Below are 18,654 nucleotides of genomic sequence, written 5' to 3'. Positions count from 1 at the left end.
GTACAGTGAAGAAGAATGTAAGTAAATAGTATTTTTTGGATCCATCTATGTGGATGTTGTACCTTACAGGCTTACTTTGATCTGAAAATGTCTTTAATTTTCAGAAACAAGATCTCAAAATTTAACTGTGAAGTTTCATTTCCACAGCTGAAAAAACAGAAGGGAACCATCTCTTCATTGAGTCATTAGTAATTTCTCTGATTCACTGGCAGTATATCAACAGTGACAGAAAGCTGTGCTTAACTTTGGCACCTTCTTTATACCTCCGTGTGCTGCATTTATAAGGAAGAGTTTGTACTGGGTTTTCCAAACAGAGGGCTAAGCTTGCCTATGGACTGTAATCTATTTAACCCTGAATTTTGAGTTCACTGAGGGTTCAGAGTGGATCAGAACGTTGGGTTTCAGTCAATGCAAGACCTCTTTGAAAGTGTGCGCAATTTACTCTGCTGGAACATGGTAGGACAGTAATTAAAAGCAGATGAACCGTATGAGAAGAAAACGGCACTGAGTATATTGCTAACTGTGTATATCATAGTAAGTGTATGGCCAAAGGTGGGTGTGGTTTCATTTTTTAAGTAGTAGTTTTTCTAGCCTGGGCATTTGTTTTGAATTGTTCATTTGTTTTACGGTTTTACACAGTGATAAGGCTAATATTTTTTTCAATAGGTTGGAACAAGAAGTAGATCCAATTTAGCAGAGAAGGTCAGACTAAGTCTTCAATATGAAGAGGCAAAGAGAAGGTAATGGGGTTACTCGCTTTGTTAAATTACAGTCTTGAGTCGGGCGCTTTCGATCTCTCCCATGCTAACATTGTGCTCGCAGTGACATCTAGTGGACGCCCTCGTGGACGCACTGTAGGCATTAATGCCAAATGTTTCTCCTGTAAGCAACGCAGACTTTTCAGGATCCAGCAGTGCTTTTGAGCGGTAGTTTATACATTTAATGCTAAGTTATGTAAGTTAAGAAATGAAATGAAAAGTTACAGTATCAGTTTCAGGATTTGGAAATAGAGTGAATTGGTGTTCCAGTGAAAGGCTTCCATTTAAATTCTTCTTTGGAGTCATCGTTTCAGTTTACTATGCAGCTGATGGTTCTTCAGCTATAATGCTGCAGAGTTCCACTTCAGATTTTGCAGGTTTAATTATCTCTTTTACCTGGGACTTAGAATCATAGAATGGCTTGGGCTGGAAAGGACATTAAAGATTGTCAAGCTCCAACCCCCTGCCATGGGCAGGGCTGCCAACCACTAGACCAGGCTGCCCAGGGCCCCACACAGCCCTGACTAAGAGTAACTTAAATCCTTGTTTTTGCTGTGAAGTTATTTTTTTAATAGCCCAGGGAGAGAGGAAATCAGGAACTGAGCCACTGATGAATGTGAAATGTCTTTCAAAAAAGGCTGCAATGGTTGCTCTTGAAAGCAGTGCTGTTTTGATGGATTGCCACAGCACTGAAGAATAGGCATCAGAAAGTGGAACATTCCAGGTTACAGTAACTTGTATTCTGGTACACCAGAGGAGTAGAGCTGCACAATACTCACAATACTGAGGGAAGATTTACATTATGTGAATAAATAAATTGCATGTCAGCTATTCAGAAACCTTAAAGCTTTTTGTTATGTAATGTAAGAAATATAAATCTAGAAAGTTATCTCACACTCAAGGCTCCTTTTTTATTTAATACTAAAAACCAAGACAATAAGAGAAGAACTAGCACTTTTCCATAGCTGAAAATTGTGTCTATAATGACACTTGCTTTGTGACTTAATTATTAATTCATTTAGAATACTATGGCATGGTCAATTAGAAAACCATGAAGAGAATTATTAGCTTATAAGTACAAAGTAGCAGCTTGAATAGTTTTAATATTTTAAAGATGAGAGGCTGCACAGTTGTTTTCCACAACTCAGATGTATATTCTTTATATAGTAGTAGCTGCTGTTCTTGCTGGAAACAATAGTAATCTTTTCTATCATCATTATGGATCATAAAACTTTGTTATATAGTCAATGCAATTGATTAAGAGTGATAAAGCTATTGTGTTTCTTCAGCACTCAACTTTCGTGCTTTTGGCTGAAAGTCATCGTGTATATAATACTGTGTCAGATGGTTCTCTAGATTTATATAAATGGCACTTGCTCTCAGTTTTCTTTTATCTGTAACCAGATTGTCATCTGTTGGGACCTCTTGGTATCAGGACAAGTCACACTGTCGTGTTTTGTCTCTCATATGTTGGAGCAAAAAGGCACTCTGGCAGTAATTGGTGTACCACGTCTATTAGAAAAGCTGGTAGTTGGAGTCTGGACAACTGCTGCATAAAATCTTACTTTCTCACAAATTAACCAAGATGAGTCAAAATTGCAGTAGATGAAATACTTAATCTTTGTATGACCACGTATTTGATCTGTATAGCATCAGTGTGTTTTAATGTAAAATTACTTTTTAAATGGCGTCTTCATTCAGTTTTGTCTAAAAATGTCCAAGTAATGAATATTCCTTTGCACTTTAAATGAGACAGTCATATTACCTGAAGATACAGTTAAAGTCCTTGAAGTGTTGGAGCGTACTGTTTTTATTAGTGATTACTGGGCGAACTTAATGAAGCACGCATAGTTTGGAATAATGAAGATAGATACTGAAGTCTGGTTTGTAATTGCATCTCCTCCAGTTAGTATGGCCATTGTAAGTTAGTAAGTATTGACCATCTATTCTGAACTATTACCTGTGCAAGTTCATAGTTCCTTTATGTTTAAAAAAAACAAACAAAAAACAAAACAAAACACTAAAAATATTACCAACAAAAATAATAATAAAAAAAAAAGATCAATTGAGTGAACTTCTCTATTCTGAAATTATCAGATAATTTTGCATTGTGTGTTCTGTGTTGTGCAGCCAGCACAGCCTACTGCAGTGGTAGAATGTTGCCTTGGGTTTTTGCGGACAGTATAAAGTTATGTGGCGTGAACTTTTAAGTTGCTTCAATAAGTAGAAGCTACTGACTTTGACAAAATAAAGAATTGGATGAATTTAGAGTTTGTCAGCTATGCCAAATTCACTGTCATGCTGCAGTTGTTACTCAGAAGGGTCTGATAAATTATGCTGACAGTCAAACCCTGATGTGGTGAAACTCCAGCTACGTGCCTTATTGGCTTGTTGAGCAAGTACTATCTCAAAAGTGTGAAACCAGTTCTGTTGTCATATCCATGGAGTCCTTTGCCTTTCTCGATGAAGTAGCGGAAAAAAAGTCAGAACAGCAGAGAGTTATCTGTTGCAGAGGGAGCAAAAGAACTGTAGGGAGACCACTGTCCCATTCCTTAGGCCATCAAACAGCTCCCAGTAGCAGCTGCTTTCAGAACAAGGCTAGCAGGAATCAGTGACCTGGAGATGACAATCTTAACACCTTACCCATCTGAAATGATTCCGTTGTTTTCCCTCTGTGTACAGCTCCTCTAAGGGACTGCTGAGTATAAATTATATGTATTTATATAACAGCTGCAAAGTATGTTGAAATGCTTCATTTCATTTCGCCCTACCATTTGTTTATGTTAACACTACTGACTGTATTTCAATTTGAGTGATTTTGCATTGTTTTTCAGTAAAATCACTTGGATTTACACTTGTTCTTGCAGCAATTTGGCGGGTGCTCTTTTTTATTCTGGCTGTTTTTTAAAGCTGTTGTTTTTTCATTGAGATGCAGTTGAGAAGGAAATGGTACCTATGGAAAAAGAAAGAAGAGCTTCCCCTTAAGCCTCTAGTATAAGCAGTGGAATACTTAGATTTAATACTAACTATTCTTAGCTTATATCATTGCTAAATGCCGTAATGCGCTGTAAATTAATAACCAAGATGCAAAAGAAGCATGATGTTATTAGTTTTGTTAATTGCAGAAAACAGACTGGAAGGGAGAAGCGTGTTTCCTAGAAATCTGTCAGGACAATGGAAAGATTATACAAACCAAATGATGCATGTGTAGTTGATGCTGAATGGTCATTACTGAGGTAGCACCTGCTAATGCTGAAGTTGCAGAGTAGTATCAGCTGGTGAGCTGACTTAGGTGTATTTGCTATGATAGGAGTAAGCAGAAGCAACAGATAAGATTCTCTTGCCATAGAATGGGGACGGCCTTTTACCCAGCCTACAACAAAGAGGTGGGAGATGTTACACGGTTCAGAGCTTCCACAGTTTTATGCAGCTGTTTCAGGTGCAGCTAAGGCTGGAAGTGACTGAAAGTTATCATCTGGATAGATATGTGGAACGTATATTGGGGAATTGTTATGCTTTATATAGTTCCCAATGGACAATGACTCTATTGCAAAACCTACCCTTTATAAGCTGTGCAGCTGAGCCCAACTACAGAATGGTTCTGGTGGCTAAACACAGGAAATAATCTTTCTTGATTAGGACCAAACTATGGTACAGTAATATTGTAGGGAGGTTTCTGCTACTGCCGTGAATGCTGTCTGTATGGATAAGCAGGTCTTGGGTATCCTGACTCTGTGACTGGACATCTACAGTGGGAATATTAGTTGCACAAATGTCTAAGTTACTCATCTACTTTTCTTTTAGGTGGCCACTGTCATGCTGCCTTTTCTTTTAATCACAGAGAACAGTGCTTTTGCCTCTTAAAATTTGTGTTTATACCTGTTACAACAGTGAGCACCTTGATATTCTGCGTATTCTTTAGCAGTGTTTCTCACTGTTAGAGGAGCTGAATAGTCTCCCTCAGCTTAGGAGAAATAGATCCACTCCTTGGTGACTAAGGCAAAGTGTCACTACTATGATACCAGACAGATCTCTTTCAATAAAGCTTTTATTAAAGACAAGACTCTTAATTCAACTCAGGATTTGCACAAGGAAACTTATTTCTAGTGTATTTAGGTATTAGTGTCTGTTTTAGCATTCTTCTGCATATGAGGCAGGTGAATTTAGGTCACCATAGCTGGAAAGTTTGTTGTTAATTGCTTTGTGCTTCTCAGAACTACATTCTTCTGAGGTGTCTGAGACAGAGAAGAGTACGTGGCCTATTGGCCTGGGTAGGTGGTTTGCACTTCTGACAAAGCTGCATTCTTGTGAAATAAAGGTAATTAAAAGTATGCGTTTAAATAGAAAAAGTTGTTCTGTGCTTACACCTTCCAAATGTTGTATCACTTCTATCTTTCACGGAAATTATGCGTTGTGCTGAGCTCAGGCAAATCTGCTCTGTTTTATTCTAGTATGGCTAACTTGAAGATCGAACTGTCTAAGTTAGATAGTGAGGCCTGGCCTGGGGCACTGGATGTGGAAAAGGAAAAATTGATGTTAATCAATGAAAAAGAAGAGCTTTTAAAAGAACTCCAGTTTATCACACCACGCAAACGTACTCAAGATGAGCTAGAGCAGCTGGAAGCAGAAAGAAAGAGGCTTGAAGAAGAGCTTCACTCTGTAAAAAGCGCACCCAGTCAAGCACTTGCTGAAAGGTAAGGGGTTGTTTTTGCTGATACTAAATGCCACTTTCTGCAGTCTAACCTTTGTACTCATTACATGCTGTGAACTGTGCCTTGATGGGCTGTTTTCCTTCAGTAACTGTTCTATGTAGATCTTAATTAAATTTGTTATTAGCCCACTGGGCAGAAACACAAAGAATTCTTCTGTGCTCAGAGAGAATACGAACACCCCATACGTGCTCTGCAATATCAGTTGCTCTGCGTTTGTTACCAGCATGAAAATGCCTATGACAGATGTTAAATAACTGAGGAATGTCAGCATACCAGCAGGAGGGCAATACATCATTCACTGATTTCTGATAATAGCTGTAAACTATTTGAGCTCAGGTTACAAAGATTATCTTGATGGTTGCAACATCTGAAGCCTTTTATTGTGGGTTTTATTAGTTACAAAAATGCAACCAAAACTAAAAAAAAAGAGGGGGAATAAAAATTAAACTTTCCTTACTTTTCACTTCCTAACTGATAACCAAAGCAACTTCCAGCATAGACGAGCATTAGCCAGGTCAGAGTTTGAGAAAATCAAAGGTGACTATCACAAGTGGACTTTCCATTAACTCTAAGTGGAAATAAACCTATGGGAACATGGAGCTCGCATAAAAAACCAGTAAGCACAAAGTGTTGTTGTATGTATCAATGTCACCTGCCTTACTGGTGTAATACAGTCAGCACTGTAAGACTCTGCTAGGAAATACTCGCTATTGCACCATCGTTGCTGGATGGTGAAATTCCTGTTGGTGGCGTTAGAAGTTGGGTCTTAAATTTTAGATGAGCAGTAGGGAAATTTTTTGTTGTCAACACAAGAAACGTGTGTGAATAAGGCGTGATTTTTACATGTATTTACATAGAGTTGAATATTCTTAAAATACACTATGTGGAGAATTCAGGAGTGTTTTTGAGGAAGGATTGTGTCCCACAGGAACTACACTTCTACAGGAGAAATGTGTTGATAGTGTCTAAATTACCGTGGATCCATTACTGTGCTTTCTGACTTCCATCAATAAATAAGCAAGAAGGGGTTCATAATAAACTCACATAAATTAATGTGAGCCTTAGGTTTTGATACTGAAGCTGTTGTAAGTATGTTGGTGCCAAAGACAATTCTGTCGTAACATTTTTCCCATATGTTTCCGATGCCAAACTTGGGTACCTGACATGCCAAGAGCAAATAAAATTTCCTCCCATTCAAGAAAGCATATGGTTAATTGTATCAGATCAAACATTAGCATTTAATTTCTTTCTAGGTTCTGTTGCTGGTGGAGGAGATACACCATCTTCAAACCACAGCGCTATCATTGCATTACTATTTTATTTCACGAATATCTTATGTTTCCATTGTTTTACTGGTACTGATAAATGAATTGAAAGTGTAAGAAGTTATCGATTGTCAAGAGCTGGATATGACAAGTTGTTTTTCCTTTTTTAAGGCTTTGTGTTTGATTGTTCATTTTTTAAAGGGAGAAAATAAACAGGAGGCTTGCTCTGACTTCAAAACATGGTTGGTGTAGCTCTGGGTTATGCTGGATGCTGAAACTGCCACTGGTAGATGTATTTGGAGTCAGTTTGGAGATGGAAGGCATAAATCATAACTTATCAGCTTCAAAAAAGCAAAAGACAGGATACAGTCTCACTGCTTGAAGGAGCCTTCCAGCAGCTGTTCAGAAATATCTGGGTTGTGGGGCTGCTGAGAACTGCTTGCTGCTTTCTTATCTCTGCATTCATGTTAGGGAAATGCTTGAGTCCTTAGCCAAGTATTCTCAGTAATCACAGGCATTAAGATAGAGGGATGGTTTAACTACGTGGTTGTGCTTTTACCTGTAAAACTGACCCCTACTCTTATGTCTCAAATGAACACATCCACATAAATCTCCACCTAAAGAAGGTGAAGTGTGTGCAGTTTATATTTCTTTATTAATTATTATTATTTTTTAAGATTTTATGCCTCTGAGTGTTAAAGTTTCTGACCAAAACTGGGGAAAGGCATCGCACTGATGGGTCACACCTGCACTGAGTATCAGATTTCTTTGGACAGGAGGGTTGCAACTGGAGTTTGCCCTGTTGATGGTTTGGCATAATAAAGATTGTGCCTGTGCTGTAAGTTCAGAAGGTTTAAAAGAATTTGGCCTAATATAGAAGAGAAAAAATAATTTGTTGTGGAATGTGAATTACTGTGATTTTGTGTAATGAAAGAGTTAATGATGAGCACTGTTGTTTGAGGAAATTGGGATGGATTACACTTTAAAAGAAAGCAGGAGGGTTTATATAGTGGGAAAAAAAATGGTGGGAAAGAATGTCTGATACCTCAGATGAGCGTAGTTCTTGGTTTGGGAACATGAGCAAAGAGTGAAGTGCTGTGTATGCTTTTAACAAGGTTAGCAGGTACTGGCAGATGAGCACATCATTGCAGTGTAAGAGCACACAAAGCGAACGCAGTGGAGTGGAAGTTCACACCCTGGCTGACCTCGGGGTAACTTATTCACCTTTGCATAACCCAGACTCACTCGCTGAATAAGCATGAGTGTAAGCAAGTGCTTTTCATGCTTTGTTGAACTGAGGCCTTAATGCCTTTTTACTGCTGTCTTACACTGGGAGAGCGAATTCTGGGAACTCTGGAGTATTTCTTTCAGTTTGCATAAGAAAGCAATGGGTGATTTTTGGTTTTGTTCTTTGAGGTGTTCTCTGCAGTTGAATTTTAATTGGCACATCCTTGGGATGCCAGAAGGGTGAGCCAGAAGGTTTCTGGGGATAAACCTCACATTTTTAAAGAAGCCAGCCCTCAAATTAGTTGCTTGAGAACTTGTTACGTGTATCAGTTGGCTGGAGGAGAATATACTGATCCTCAGCTACCAGGAGGATTTAACTGACTCCGTTGAGGAAAAGGCAGTGTATATGGTGTTGCAAATGGAGTGATAAAAGGGTTAGAAAAGGAAAAGCCCACTGTAAAGATTACTGAATCCTTTCTCTTACAGTCAGCCAAAAGGAACTGGAGAACTCTGCCATTTGTGGCCCTAGAGCAAGGCTGGATAGTGGTACTGGAGGCAATGATCCTGCTCTGTAATAAAGGCAAACCTTGATAATGGGCTGTATTGCTCAGAGGTGATGAAAAAGCTATTGGTAAATGTTTCTACATTTCCTGAAAATAGTCTCTCATCTTGGAACCTTACACTGGGATCCTGCTTTGATTTATTGTACTTTGTCTCTTTAGGAAGACTCTGAAATCAAAAATGGTGCTTTAATTGTAAACTTCCTGCAATGCTACCCCAAGTTCTTGCATGATCAGAATTAATGCCATCATTCTTTTGTTGTGCTGGTTTGTCCACTCAGCGGGTTTATTGAAGCACTCAGTGTTCTGCAGTTCGAGTCACTCTGCTGAAGTGGGTAGGACTTAATGATGGGATTGAGAGCTGGCAGTCTCTTGCATTTCAGTAATCAGCAGCCAGATGAAAACAGGCGGTCTTCAGTCTGTTTGTGTCTTATCTGTGAAGTATTTTAACCTTCTATTTTAGCCTCAGTCATACTTTACTTACATTTATTTCTGTTTCCAGATTGAAATTGGAGGAAAGAAGAAAAGAACTGGTACAGAAACTTGAAGAAACTACAAAATTGACGACTTACTTACATTCACAGCTGAGGAGGTGAGGCTGCACTGTGTCATGTGGAATCTATTTTCAGAACCATCTAGTGGACTTGGTTGTCTAAACTTCATTTTCAGGTTTTCTCTTAGCTGGAGGCTGAACAAAATCTGTTTAATATTTAAAAACAAAGCACAGCTATCGTAGCTTCAACCATGTTGCCATCTTGTGAACCTGGCACGCCTCTCTGTTTTCAAAAAGTATTCAAGACTGGATTGAATGGATCTTTTATAGCTTCTATAACTGAGGAGGGATACATTATCTTGCTTCAGTGTAAATAAATCAGGAATTCTTTAATGGTCAGATCACAAAATGGTGTCACTGAGGAGACAAAATTGTTTCTCAGACATCTGTGTAAAAGGAGAACTGTAGCCTGCATAATGACTGGAGAGGCTTGGTGAATAAATGCGCATGTGGATGTATGTAAATGCTTGTGTGAAGAGTTGGTTCTCTTCAACTCTGACTTGTGCTTCCTGTAGGCAGGGAAGTATCCTTAGCAGTATATTTTCCTGACAGACATTGTTTCAAAATCTGATTCTGGCTACATGCAATTCATAGTGATAATAAACCAGTAATCAGTTACAGTGACTGTGAGCTCAAAATCATTGCTCTGACGGGAATTCTAATATTTAATGACATTTCCAACTTGTCCTAGGGAAGAATTTCTCCCACTTCTGGACTGTACCTTAGGCTATCAAACTGTGCATCTATTAGATATATTTAAAAAATCATGACTTTGGTCAAACACCAGCTATGTTAATGTAGAAATCAAAATGGAGTTTTAGGAGGAATAATATTTTTAAGTATTTTATGAAGATCCTCTTTCAATAAGCCATGATGTCCTATTCATGGCTCAGCTATTTCGATTGTCTCAGCCAGACTAAGTTGCATTTTGATTGGCGATTAGTTGGTTCTGTGTTTATTACTATTTCTCAAATTATGTTTTGTAATCTTGCTTGTTTGGACTGAGGTGTCCCTTTGTCCTCTTAAAGGCAGCTGTATAACCTAGTGGCAACATTTTTAAAGTTTCTAGCTCTGCTGCTGCTTTAAAAGGGGCTGCCTTGAATTATTTTTCTTGACATGTTTTTTCCCAGTAGAGTCCTCCTGAGCCAAGGCAGTGACATTCAGCTTCTCTGGCAGGGCTCCTTACCTTTGCTTTTCGTGTTAATAAACATGAAAAGATTGCATGCTCATGGCCTGTACCGTGCTTATAGAAATGGATGCAAAGTAGCTCTGCCGTGAGTTCTCTGCTTCTGAGAGCTGCCATCTCTCCCAGGTGCTTGGGCGGAGGAAGGCTGCATAGATTGTTCTGGAGGTGACAGCAGTCTTCTGCTGTCATAACCTCTCTCCTTTGTGGTGACACTGACACTGTGAGCACCCACACCAGGGTGAAGCAGAGCAGCTGAGAGAGCTGCTATCACTGCCAGACCAGTTCGTTTAGGCTGCAACCTTCTCTGGAAAAAGGGGCTTTGGGAAGAGTCCGTGAGCTGTTTATGTTGTGCTGAGAGTGTGCAGGCTGAGCACACTGCTTCTAAAACAAGTATGGTTGTGTAAAAGGGAAGAAAAACAAACAAAAAAGCCCCGAGCAGCATTCTGTTGTAAGAAATCATTACAGTACAGCTCGCAGTCAATCTTATCTCTCCTTGTATTGTTTAGTTCAGTAACATCAGTGTATGTCTTTGTTCTTTCTTTGCAGCCTCTCAGCCAGCACGCTCTCTGTGTCATCCGGGAGCAGTCTGGGATCTCTGGCATCCAGCCGGGGATCTCTGAACACATCAAGCAGAGGGTCGCTCAACTCGCTCAGCTCCACGGATCTCTATTATAGCCAAGGCGATCAAATAACAGATTTGGACTATCAGTATAAGCTTGACTTCATATTGCAAGAAAAAAGTGGTTACATTCCTTCGGGGCCTATCACTACTATTCATGAAAATGAAGTGGTCAGCTCCCATGGGAGACTGGGTTACAGTGACTCTCCTTCAGCCACAGACCAGCCCAAACTGACTGAGCCTCCCAAATCTGTGACATCGCTGTCTTCCAGGTCTTCGCTGTCCTCCTTGTCTCCCCCAGGCTCCCCTTTGGTTTTAGAAGCTGCATTTTCCGTCTCTGCTCAAAATTCCCCTCTGCATCACCTCACTACAGACTTTGAAGACTGTGATTTTGCAGGCATTAGTCTCTGTGAGAACCAAATACTGTTGGACTCTGAAGCCAGAGCAGGATCTCAGATTCCTACAGACGACAAGGATCTTAATGAAAGCATTAGGCAGCCTCTGTCTTCTCTGCATGAAGGAAGTTCAGGTAATTTGTGAAAAAATCTAATGTGAAAATGCATACATAACACAAAGATTTTCAACAAATTAATGGCTTTTGAGTAGAGAAAGCTCTTGTAGCTGAAGTGTAGCTTGATGGGCTCAGATTTGCTATTGTGGGCAGTCAGTATTTCTGAGGGACACTACATAACTTGTAGCTTTGGGTGCAGAGAGCTGAGCGCGCCCTGTTCCACCTACATCTGTTCAATAGCTGTTGCAACTTTCTATCCTTAAAAGTGACAGAAAAAGAATAAGCTGGATCTTGCAGACAAGAAGGATGCATGGTGTCCTTAGGTATTGTCATGACTTTTGAGGACAAAACAAAAATACCTTATGCTATTTTTTAGTAACTTGAATTCAGATACTTTGCTTCTTATAGAAGAATAAGTTACAAGCACGGCTTCTCAGTGGAGGAGATTTCTGGGCTCAACGGTTAGAATTTACATGTGTGTATATAGTTATTTGAACCTGCAGTCACCAAAAGATCTGCAGTTCATTTGTATATAAGCAGAGAAGGAGACAAATTCCCACATGCTGTGTGAGTTATGGTGTTGCTCTGCCCATTTTTAACGTGGATTTCATAGCTTTTAGCTTTCTACCCATCTGTGAGTTAGAACAGAGCACCTAAGCTAGTCTGGGTAACTTCCAAAAGGATGAGTCACCCCATCCTAGAATTTGCTTCTCTTTATGGAAGATGGGATGAATGACACTATGGGTTATTGAAGTGTTGTTGGTAATTAGGTAACATTAACTTTGAGAGGCCATTAAGGCTGCCAAAATGAGCAATTTTGAAAAGCCAGAAATTAATTAAGGTTCCTGTACCACTAGTTTCCAGAGTAAAATGGGCCTCGTGGTGAGGCTTTCAGTATGTTAAAAGTGAGGAACGGAGCTGGGGTTGGTTCAGTGTTGTTACTTTAATTTCTCTCTTGGAACTGCTGCAGTGCTAAGTGGAAAAGTTTTCAGCAAACACAGCCTGAGGCATAAAACCTGCATGGCATATTTCAGCTTAACATATAGGTAGTACAAGGCTATGAATTCAGATACTACAGAATCTTAATCTGGGGGCAGACAAACATAGCTTATGACAGTGCAGCTAGTAATTTCATATCATAATCTGCCTTGGCTATTTAGACGTAGTGCTCACCAACCTGTCTGTCTGTCTCTGACTTTTCTCTACAGGTGAACCATACATACATTTCCTCCTCTGTACATGTCCCTGCTGTCAGAAACCAAGTTGGAATATCATGTAGTTCTTCCACAGTCAGTCTCTGTCGTTGTCAAAGTCAATTCAGGCTGCTGTGGTAATTCCTAAGGGTAATCAATAAATCATGTCATCACCTTCACCCCTCACATGGTGGGGGGGAAGGGAAAGAGCACTTCATCATCAAGGAAAAAGCATTCCTACTGCCATAAGTAAAAGCGCAAATGCAGCAATCAATCATCTAATCTGAAGCCTTAAATTTTAAACATCTTAACAAGATGTAAAGTCATGATTCAGGTGGGGACCATAATGCATACCAACATCCTCACCCCTTGGCAGATAACAGTACTGCACGCGCCCTCAACTAACTGAGTTGCAGAACGTGGCTTTCAGTGAATGCTGCTGCTTTGCTGCCTGAAACTAGTGTATGAATACGGATTGAAGATTAAAGATGAGTAGTAGTTGATAGTAAAGACTCGGTAGAATAAAAATGTTTTGATGATAGAAAACCAAAGGGTATTTTTCATTTCTAGTAGTTATATCACTGGAGAGAGTGCTTCTGTCTGACTTGTGAATATTTAATAAAAAGTAGGCAATCACTTTGCATGTAGCTGAAGTGTTTCTACAGTGTAGAATGTGAACACAGCAATACAGGTTCACAGATGAGGATAATGGGAGTTAATAATGAGGATAATGAAGGATAATAACTAGCTCAGCTGATACAGGTGATGATAGAAGCATGTATTTTGGAATGGAATAACAGTTGTACATTTTCAAGTTCATCAGTTTGAATATATCTCTAGCCAAAATATGTGGAACCTGTAATACAGTCTCAGAACATTTAATGATGTGGAACAAAACTACTCTGTGATACTCAGTTAAGGGTCACTGCTTTCAACTTGACAACTTTCTAAGCTATGCACTTCTCTTTTTCTGACTATTAATCTCTTGGACTGATTTTCATTCTTCTTTCTTTTCATAGGTGTTGACTTGCCAAGAAGAGCAGCCAGTCATCTGCTTGCAGAGAAGACAGCTTGTGTATCTGCTGCCGTGTCTGATGAGTCTGTAGCTGGAGATAGTGGTGTATATGAAGCTTCAGTGAAACAGTAGGTTTGAGAATTGGTATTTCCACCAAAAAAGCAAATGTTCCTATAAGCAATTACACACCATTGGCACAAAGAATTTAGAAATGCTGTATAGGTTCTGCCATGCAGCTGTACTGACACTGCTCGGAGTGACCTCTGATACTGATACTGCTTCTTTAATATAAACCCTACGATGGCACAGCTTTTCATTTGAATAATTGTTTTGTTAAAGAAAGTGAACATTGGAAAGATGAGAAGATCCCCACTTGAAATGTTGGTATAAGAATAATACAGATTTAAGGACTTTAGGGTTTAATATTCATCATTTACTGTGGTGAACAGGATGCAGGAAGAAATGTATTTGCTATTGTTGCTTTTTGATTTCCATGGAATTCCCCATACTTGTTTATACAGTATTTTTACTCTTCTGGGCTGGGTAAGAGAAGACTGGTGAACTGTGAGAGAAACGAAAAGCTTTTTCGTCTCCTTTTTGGCACATTCTTGGCAATACACATTTTCTGTCCTTTTGAATATTCTGAGGGATGTTTTCGCAGGATGCTTACAAAGATGCTGATGCATGTCTTCTGTTGGCAGGACTGATTGCTTTTGTTTTAGGACAGATAAAGGTGCATTACAGTTCCATGAATGGGCTTTACTGGTCTCTGATAAAAGTACTTCTACTTGTGAAGTCTTTCACAAATTAAAATGTTATAATAATAGATGAGACCAAATACAAAAGCACAGATACAAAAGAGCATACTCATTAAGTAGAGAAGCCACTTAAACAGGCCCTGGCTATCCTGCATTAGGTGTTCCTACTTGGACCAGTGACTCCAGAGGTGCCTTCCAACCTCACCCCATCTGTGATTCTCCAAACACTCAGCCTTCACTTAACTAAGTGACTGTGATTGAGTAGTTCAGTTCACTAACCATTGCTGTCTTTTCACTTCATTTCAATTCAGAGCTATTGTGTTGCAACTTACAGTTTTCTCTGATTGAAAGCAGAAGTGGATATAGAAATAAACAAACACTGGAATAAAAGGCATGAGTTTTCTGTGGAACTCTAGTTATCATCTCCAGTGACTGGTGGAAAACAACCATTTTTTCTCTTTTCCCTATTGCTATTCAGAAAGAGAGGAATGGAGACAATTGCATCCATTAAGCCTATGTACAAAAGCAAGCTGTAGCTATTTGCACAAGCTAAGATTTACAGACACCAGATTTTCTCTGATAGCTCCAGGTGTGGATACTTCTAATTCTCATTGAGTTGAAAGTAGTGAAGTGGTAACGAGTAGCTCTGTGTGATCTGCTTAAGTTTAGTAGAAGTGTCTTTATGAGCACTCTGTATGGAATAACAATTTGTCAGTGTGCTCCTGAAGCTACAGTACAGTAATTTCCCACTGCATAGACCAGCCTTTGTGCTGAGTAATTTAAGGCAGGGAGGGAGAATAAACACGCCCTATCATATTAGCCAGCAGCTGGAAATGAACAGTAGAAAGAAACCTCTGAATGTATAGTCTCAAAATAACTCTGTCCTGTCTCAGTGCGGTATGGGATATCTGCAACATTCTCCACGTTTAACTATTTTAACCACTGTACATTGATCCTGACAATCTGTTTTAAGAATTAGTGAAACACACTAACAGCAACGCATCCTCATTCAAACCTCCCAGAAGACAACTGGAAATGTTCTTACCATGCCAGTTCTCTGTAATTCTGCTCTGTACTGGAGTTGCTCTTCAGCTACGAGACTTGAGTCCTTTTGGTTCTTTGGTTCTGAAACAGGCTCAGAGGAAGGATGCTTCTTGTTTGCACAGAAACTTCTCTGTTGTACAGAGCTTTTGTTTCTCAAAGGTCCTTCAAAGTAGTTCTTCATATCCAGTTTATGTGTGGTCAGATATTTATTAGAACTTTTAATTTCCAATTTTGTATTTGGAGCTATTAAGAAGTACTAACCAGGTATAGAAAAACATTACCAGTGGTTCTTTTGCCAGTTAGTCTGGCCTGTTTTAATAGTCAGCCTAAGGACTCTGACTCTTGACTGGGTTTGTCAAAGTGTTCAGGCAGGACTATCTTAAAACAGGAATTGCTGTTAGGTAGGCTGGAAATTCTCATTTGGACTGTTTGCTGCAAGTAAATTCAAGAGAACGCATGTGCATTCTATGTGTGCCTTCCTTAATTATTGCTGAAAGCTAAGTATAACATTGCTAACTGTTGCATATTTGCTTGCTTGCCCTAGTCTAATTGAAACTGAGGATGTTGTATACAGTGAAGATGATGCAACAGCACTAGAGGCTGCCCAAGTTCAAATAGGACTGAGGTGAGCAACCGGCAAAGAGAATTCATGTGTTCCTATGTAAATAAATAGTGAATTTTCCTCATATTGTTCTTTCTTTAACAGATACGACAACAGCAGTTCAAGTTTTGTGATTATCATAGTCCAGCTCAGAAATCTTCCAGTGTTTTCTGTCCCCCTTGGCTCTAAAGTGTAAGTAGTAATCTGAGGATACAATAATAAATTGAATTCTCCAAAGAAATTGATTGATTTGCTGCTAAAACACGCATAAAAACTAAAATATGCATAAAACAAACAGTAGAAGTACGTAGCTTTTATGGATTTCAGCAACACAGCAAGAAAACAAAGTGACCAGGAAATTTGCACATTACACTGAAGTGGAATACTTAGAATTTATGTCAAGGTCATTTTTTTGTTCATTCAAGAAGTTGTAGGTTTGTCACAGGAGAATGTGAGGCATCGATGGACGTATTCACCTTTTGTGTCTTTACTGAAGTGAAAGTAAGAACTTCTGCTAAACAAAGAAAGTGAACACTTTCTTTTGCATCTCTTTTTACCCATCAGTCTGACCTGATGCCAATAAATAACACTCCAATTAAGTTTCCAGGTGGTTACTTGTTAATCATAACTGTGATATACTATATCTACTATTCATACTTATTTTCTGAACATTTCCTAACTATTGCTTAATCTGTTAAAATGGCTGCAAGTAGATCGTACAAGTTGTTCACCTTATGCAAATAGCACAGCAGCATTATGGGGATTGCATTGCACTGCCACTTTACATTGGGATTGTTGTGTTGAAAGGCCAGATTCTCGTTTACCAGGCTACATTTTCTAACCAGGAAACTTACTCTTGTTATCTCAAGAAGCCAAGTGCAACTGAGGAAAAAAAGCTTTGTCCAAATTCAGGTTTGGGGAACATTTGATTTTGTTAACCTATTTTTTTCTCATTTATTTAATCTAAAAGTGATTTTTTAATAATACTAACAGTATGTATGAAGTTGCTACCATAAAATATAGCAGTAAAAATCTGGGGAGAATAAGTTTTTTTCCAGAATACTTTTCCACTTGTTCTTCCTGCTGTAGCTGGCTTCATTGCATTCTACTCTTTAGTATGTGTCAATAATATGGAAAGCCAAAACCAGAAATAAGTTAATGCGTAGGCACAGAAAAGATGCAAAACAGTTAATGTGCTCTGCTCCAGTGTTTGAGGCCCTGTGCACTATGGAAAAAGTTACAAGTTACTGGAGGAATGTCTTTCATCCATTGAACTACTTGTAACGGGAGACCTGCAAGCAGTTACTGCCTTTATTCACATAGTATCCATTCATAATTGTTGCATAAAGAGAATGCAGCTGCATACCAGTTGGAAGATACTTCTGTACTTCTTCAAGCTTTCAAGCTGTATTCTTCTAAGTCTCACTTCATGTATTACATGCCTTAAGCAGCTTTGGCCCTAGATGTTTTTTTCCCTCATTTTTCTTAGTTTTCCATTTTCTTTGGAGTTTTGTTTGCCTTTTGAAAAGGCAGAAAAATGTGCCACTGCTTTCAGTGCTGCTCACACTGTTCTGAGAGTTTAACTTTTACCTCTACCAGAATTTCTTCTCATTTTTTAATTGACGTTAAGGTTCTTTTTGCTCCCATCTGTGAAAGGGTCTTCAGTATGTGTTCACAGTACCAGACCAGAGGGTAAATTTTGATAGAAGCAGAAAGAGCTGCCTCTTTAGCTACTACAGAGGAAGAAATTCATTGTGGGAAATGTTTGTGCAGAAGAAAGGTGGGACTTTCTCAGCCCCATCTCTCTTTTTCGCTTCCTTTCCATTCCATTTCTGATTTGTTGCTGTTTCATTTTCTCACCATGCAGTCCTATAGACAATGGGGTGAACTTCGGTCACTCATCATCAACAAGTGCTTAAATATAGGTAAAGATTTGGTTTTGTTTTCAACAGGTATATTAGAGTAGCAGTACTTCCATCCTCAGCTGATACCAGCTGTCTGTTCCGCACAAAAGTTCATCCTGCCATGGAAACCATTATACTCAACGAGATATTCAGAGTTGCCATTTCCCAAGGAACACTGCTGCAGAAGACACTGCGAGTAGATGTTTGTGCAGTCAGTAGAAGCCGTCGGGAAGAATGCTTGGTATGCAGTTTTACTTCTGGCTCTTTTTTGGCTTATATTTGTTCATAGTGTCCCCTTCTATTCTGATGCTCAGGGCCACTGAAATTCCACAGTACTTGCTTCAGACTTTTTTCTCCTTATCGTGGTTGTTGCTTTGATACTCTGGCCTTATCTGAAATCCCAGGTACCCAATTTAATCCTGGGTGGATGTTTCAGGAGGTGGTTTGATAATTCTAACATAGCCTTACTGTAAGCTTTAATTACAGGCTGGTACTGCAGCTCTGCTGTTTTAGGTATTAAAATATAACAGACTTCATTGCAAAGTTATGCTAACGCTAGCTTTTAAAGTGAAAGCCGAGAGCCGTAGTATGACCAAATAAATCAATGCTAACTCTCTTTATCAAAACTTGTCACAAAGAGCAAACTAAATTTAATTTTTATACAGTGTTGTAGATTAAATGTTCACTTTTTTCATTCTTGTGATCTTCAGAAGTAATAAAACAGCATGATATCTGTAGGCCAGATTGC

At 39.1% G+C, this 18,654-nt stretch overlaps 1 protein-coding gene across 4 annotated transcripts in view; it reads left to right on the top strand.

Moving 5' to 3' along the window:
• Positions 1-18,654, top strand: part of WWC2 (WW and C2 domain containing 2) — an 84,066-nt gene that overhangs the window by 47,515 nt on the left and 17,897 nt on the right. For 3 of the 4 annotated variants that reach the window (XR_001554899.3, XM_015861415.3, XM_085545083.1), the window contains 8 exons: positions 667-740; positions 5,210-5,452; positions 9,025-9,114; positions 10,808-11,409; positions 13,604-13,727; positions 15,946-16,026; positions 16,108-16,194; positions 17,955-18,147. Coding sequence is in view for 3 of the 4 variants with exons in the window: in XM_015861415.3 (XP_015716901.2) it covers positions 667-740; positions 5,210-5,452; positions 9,025-9,114; positions 10,808-11,409; positions 13,604-13,727; positions 15,946-16,026; positions 16,108-16,194; positions 17,955-18,147 (1,494 nt within the window). In the remaining variant the exon portion in view is untranslated. The remainder of the gene's footprint in view (positions 1-666; positions 741-5,209; positions 5,453-9,024; positions 9,115-10,807; positions 11,410-13,603; positions 13,728-15,945; positions 16,027-16,107; positions 16,195-17,954; positions 18,148-18,654) is intronic. The other variant, XM_085545082.1, reaches the window with a different exon arrangement.

This window comes from Coturnix japonica, chromosome 4, assembly GCF_054131305.1.
Source record: "Coturnix japonica strain WE chromosome 4, WE-NBRP24, whole genome shotgun sequence".
NCBI lineage: Eukaryota > Metazoa > Chordata > Aves > Galliformes > Phasianidae > Coturnix > Coturnix japonica.
The sequence above is the reverse complement of the archived record's forward strand: the minus strand, read 5'-3'. Positions and strand labels throughout refer to the sequence as shown.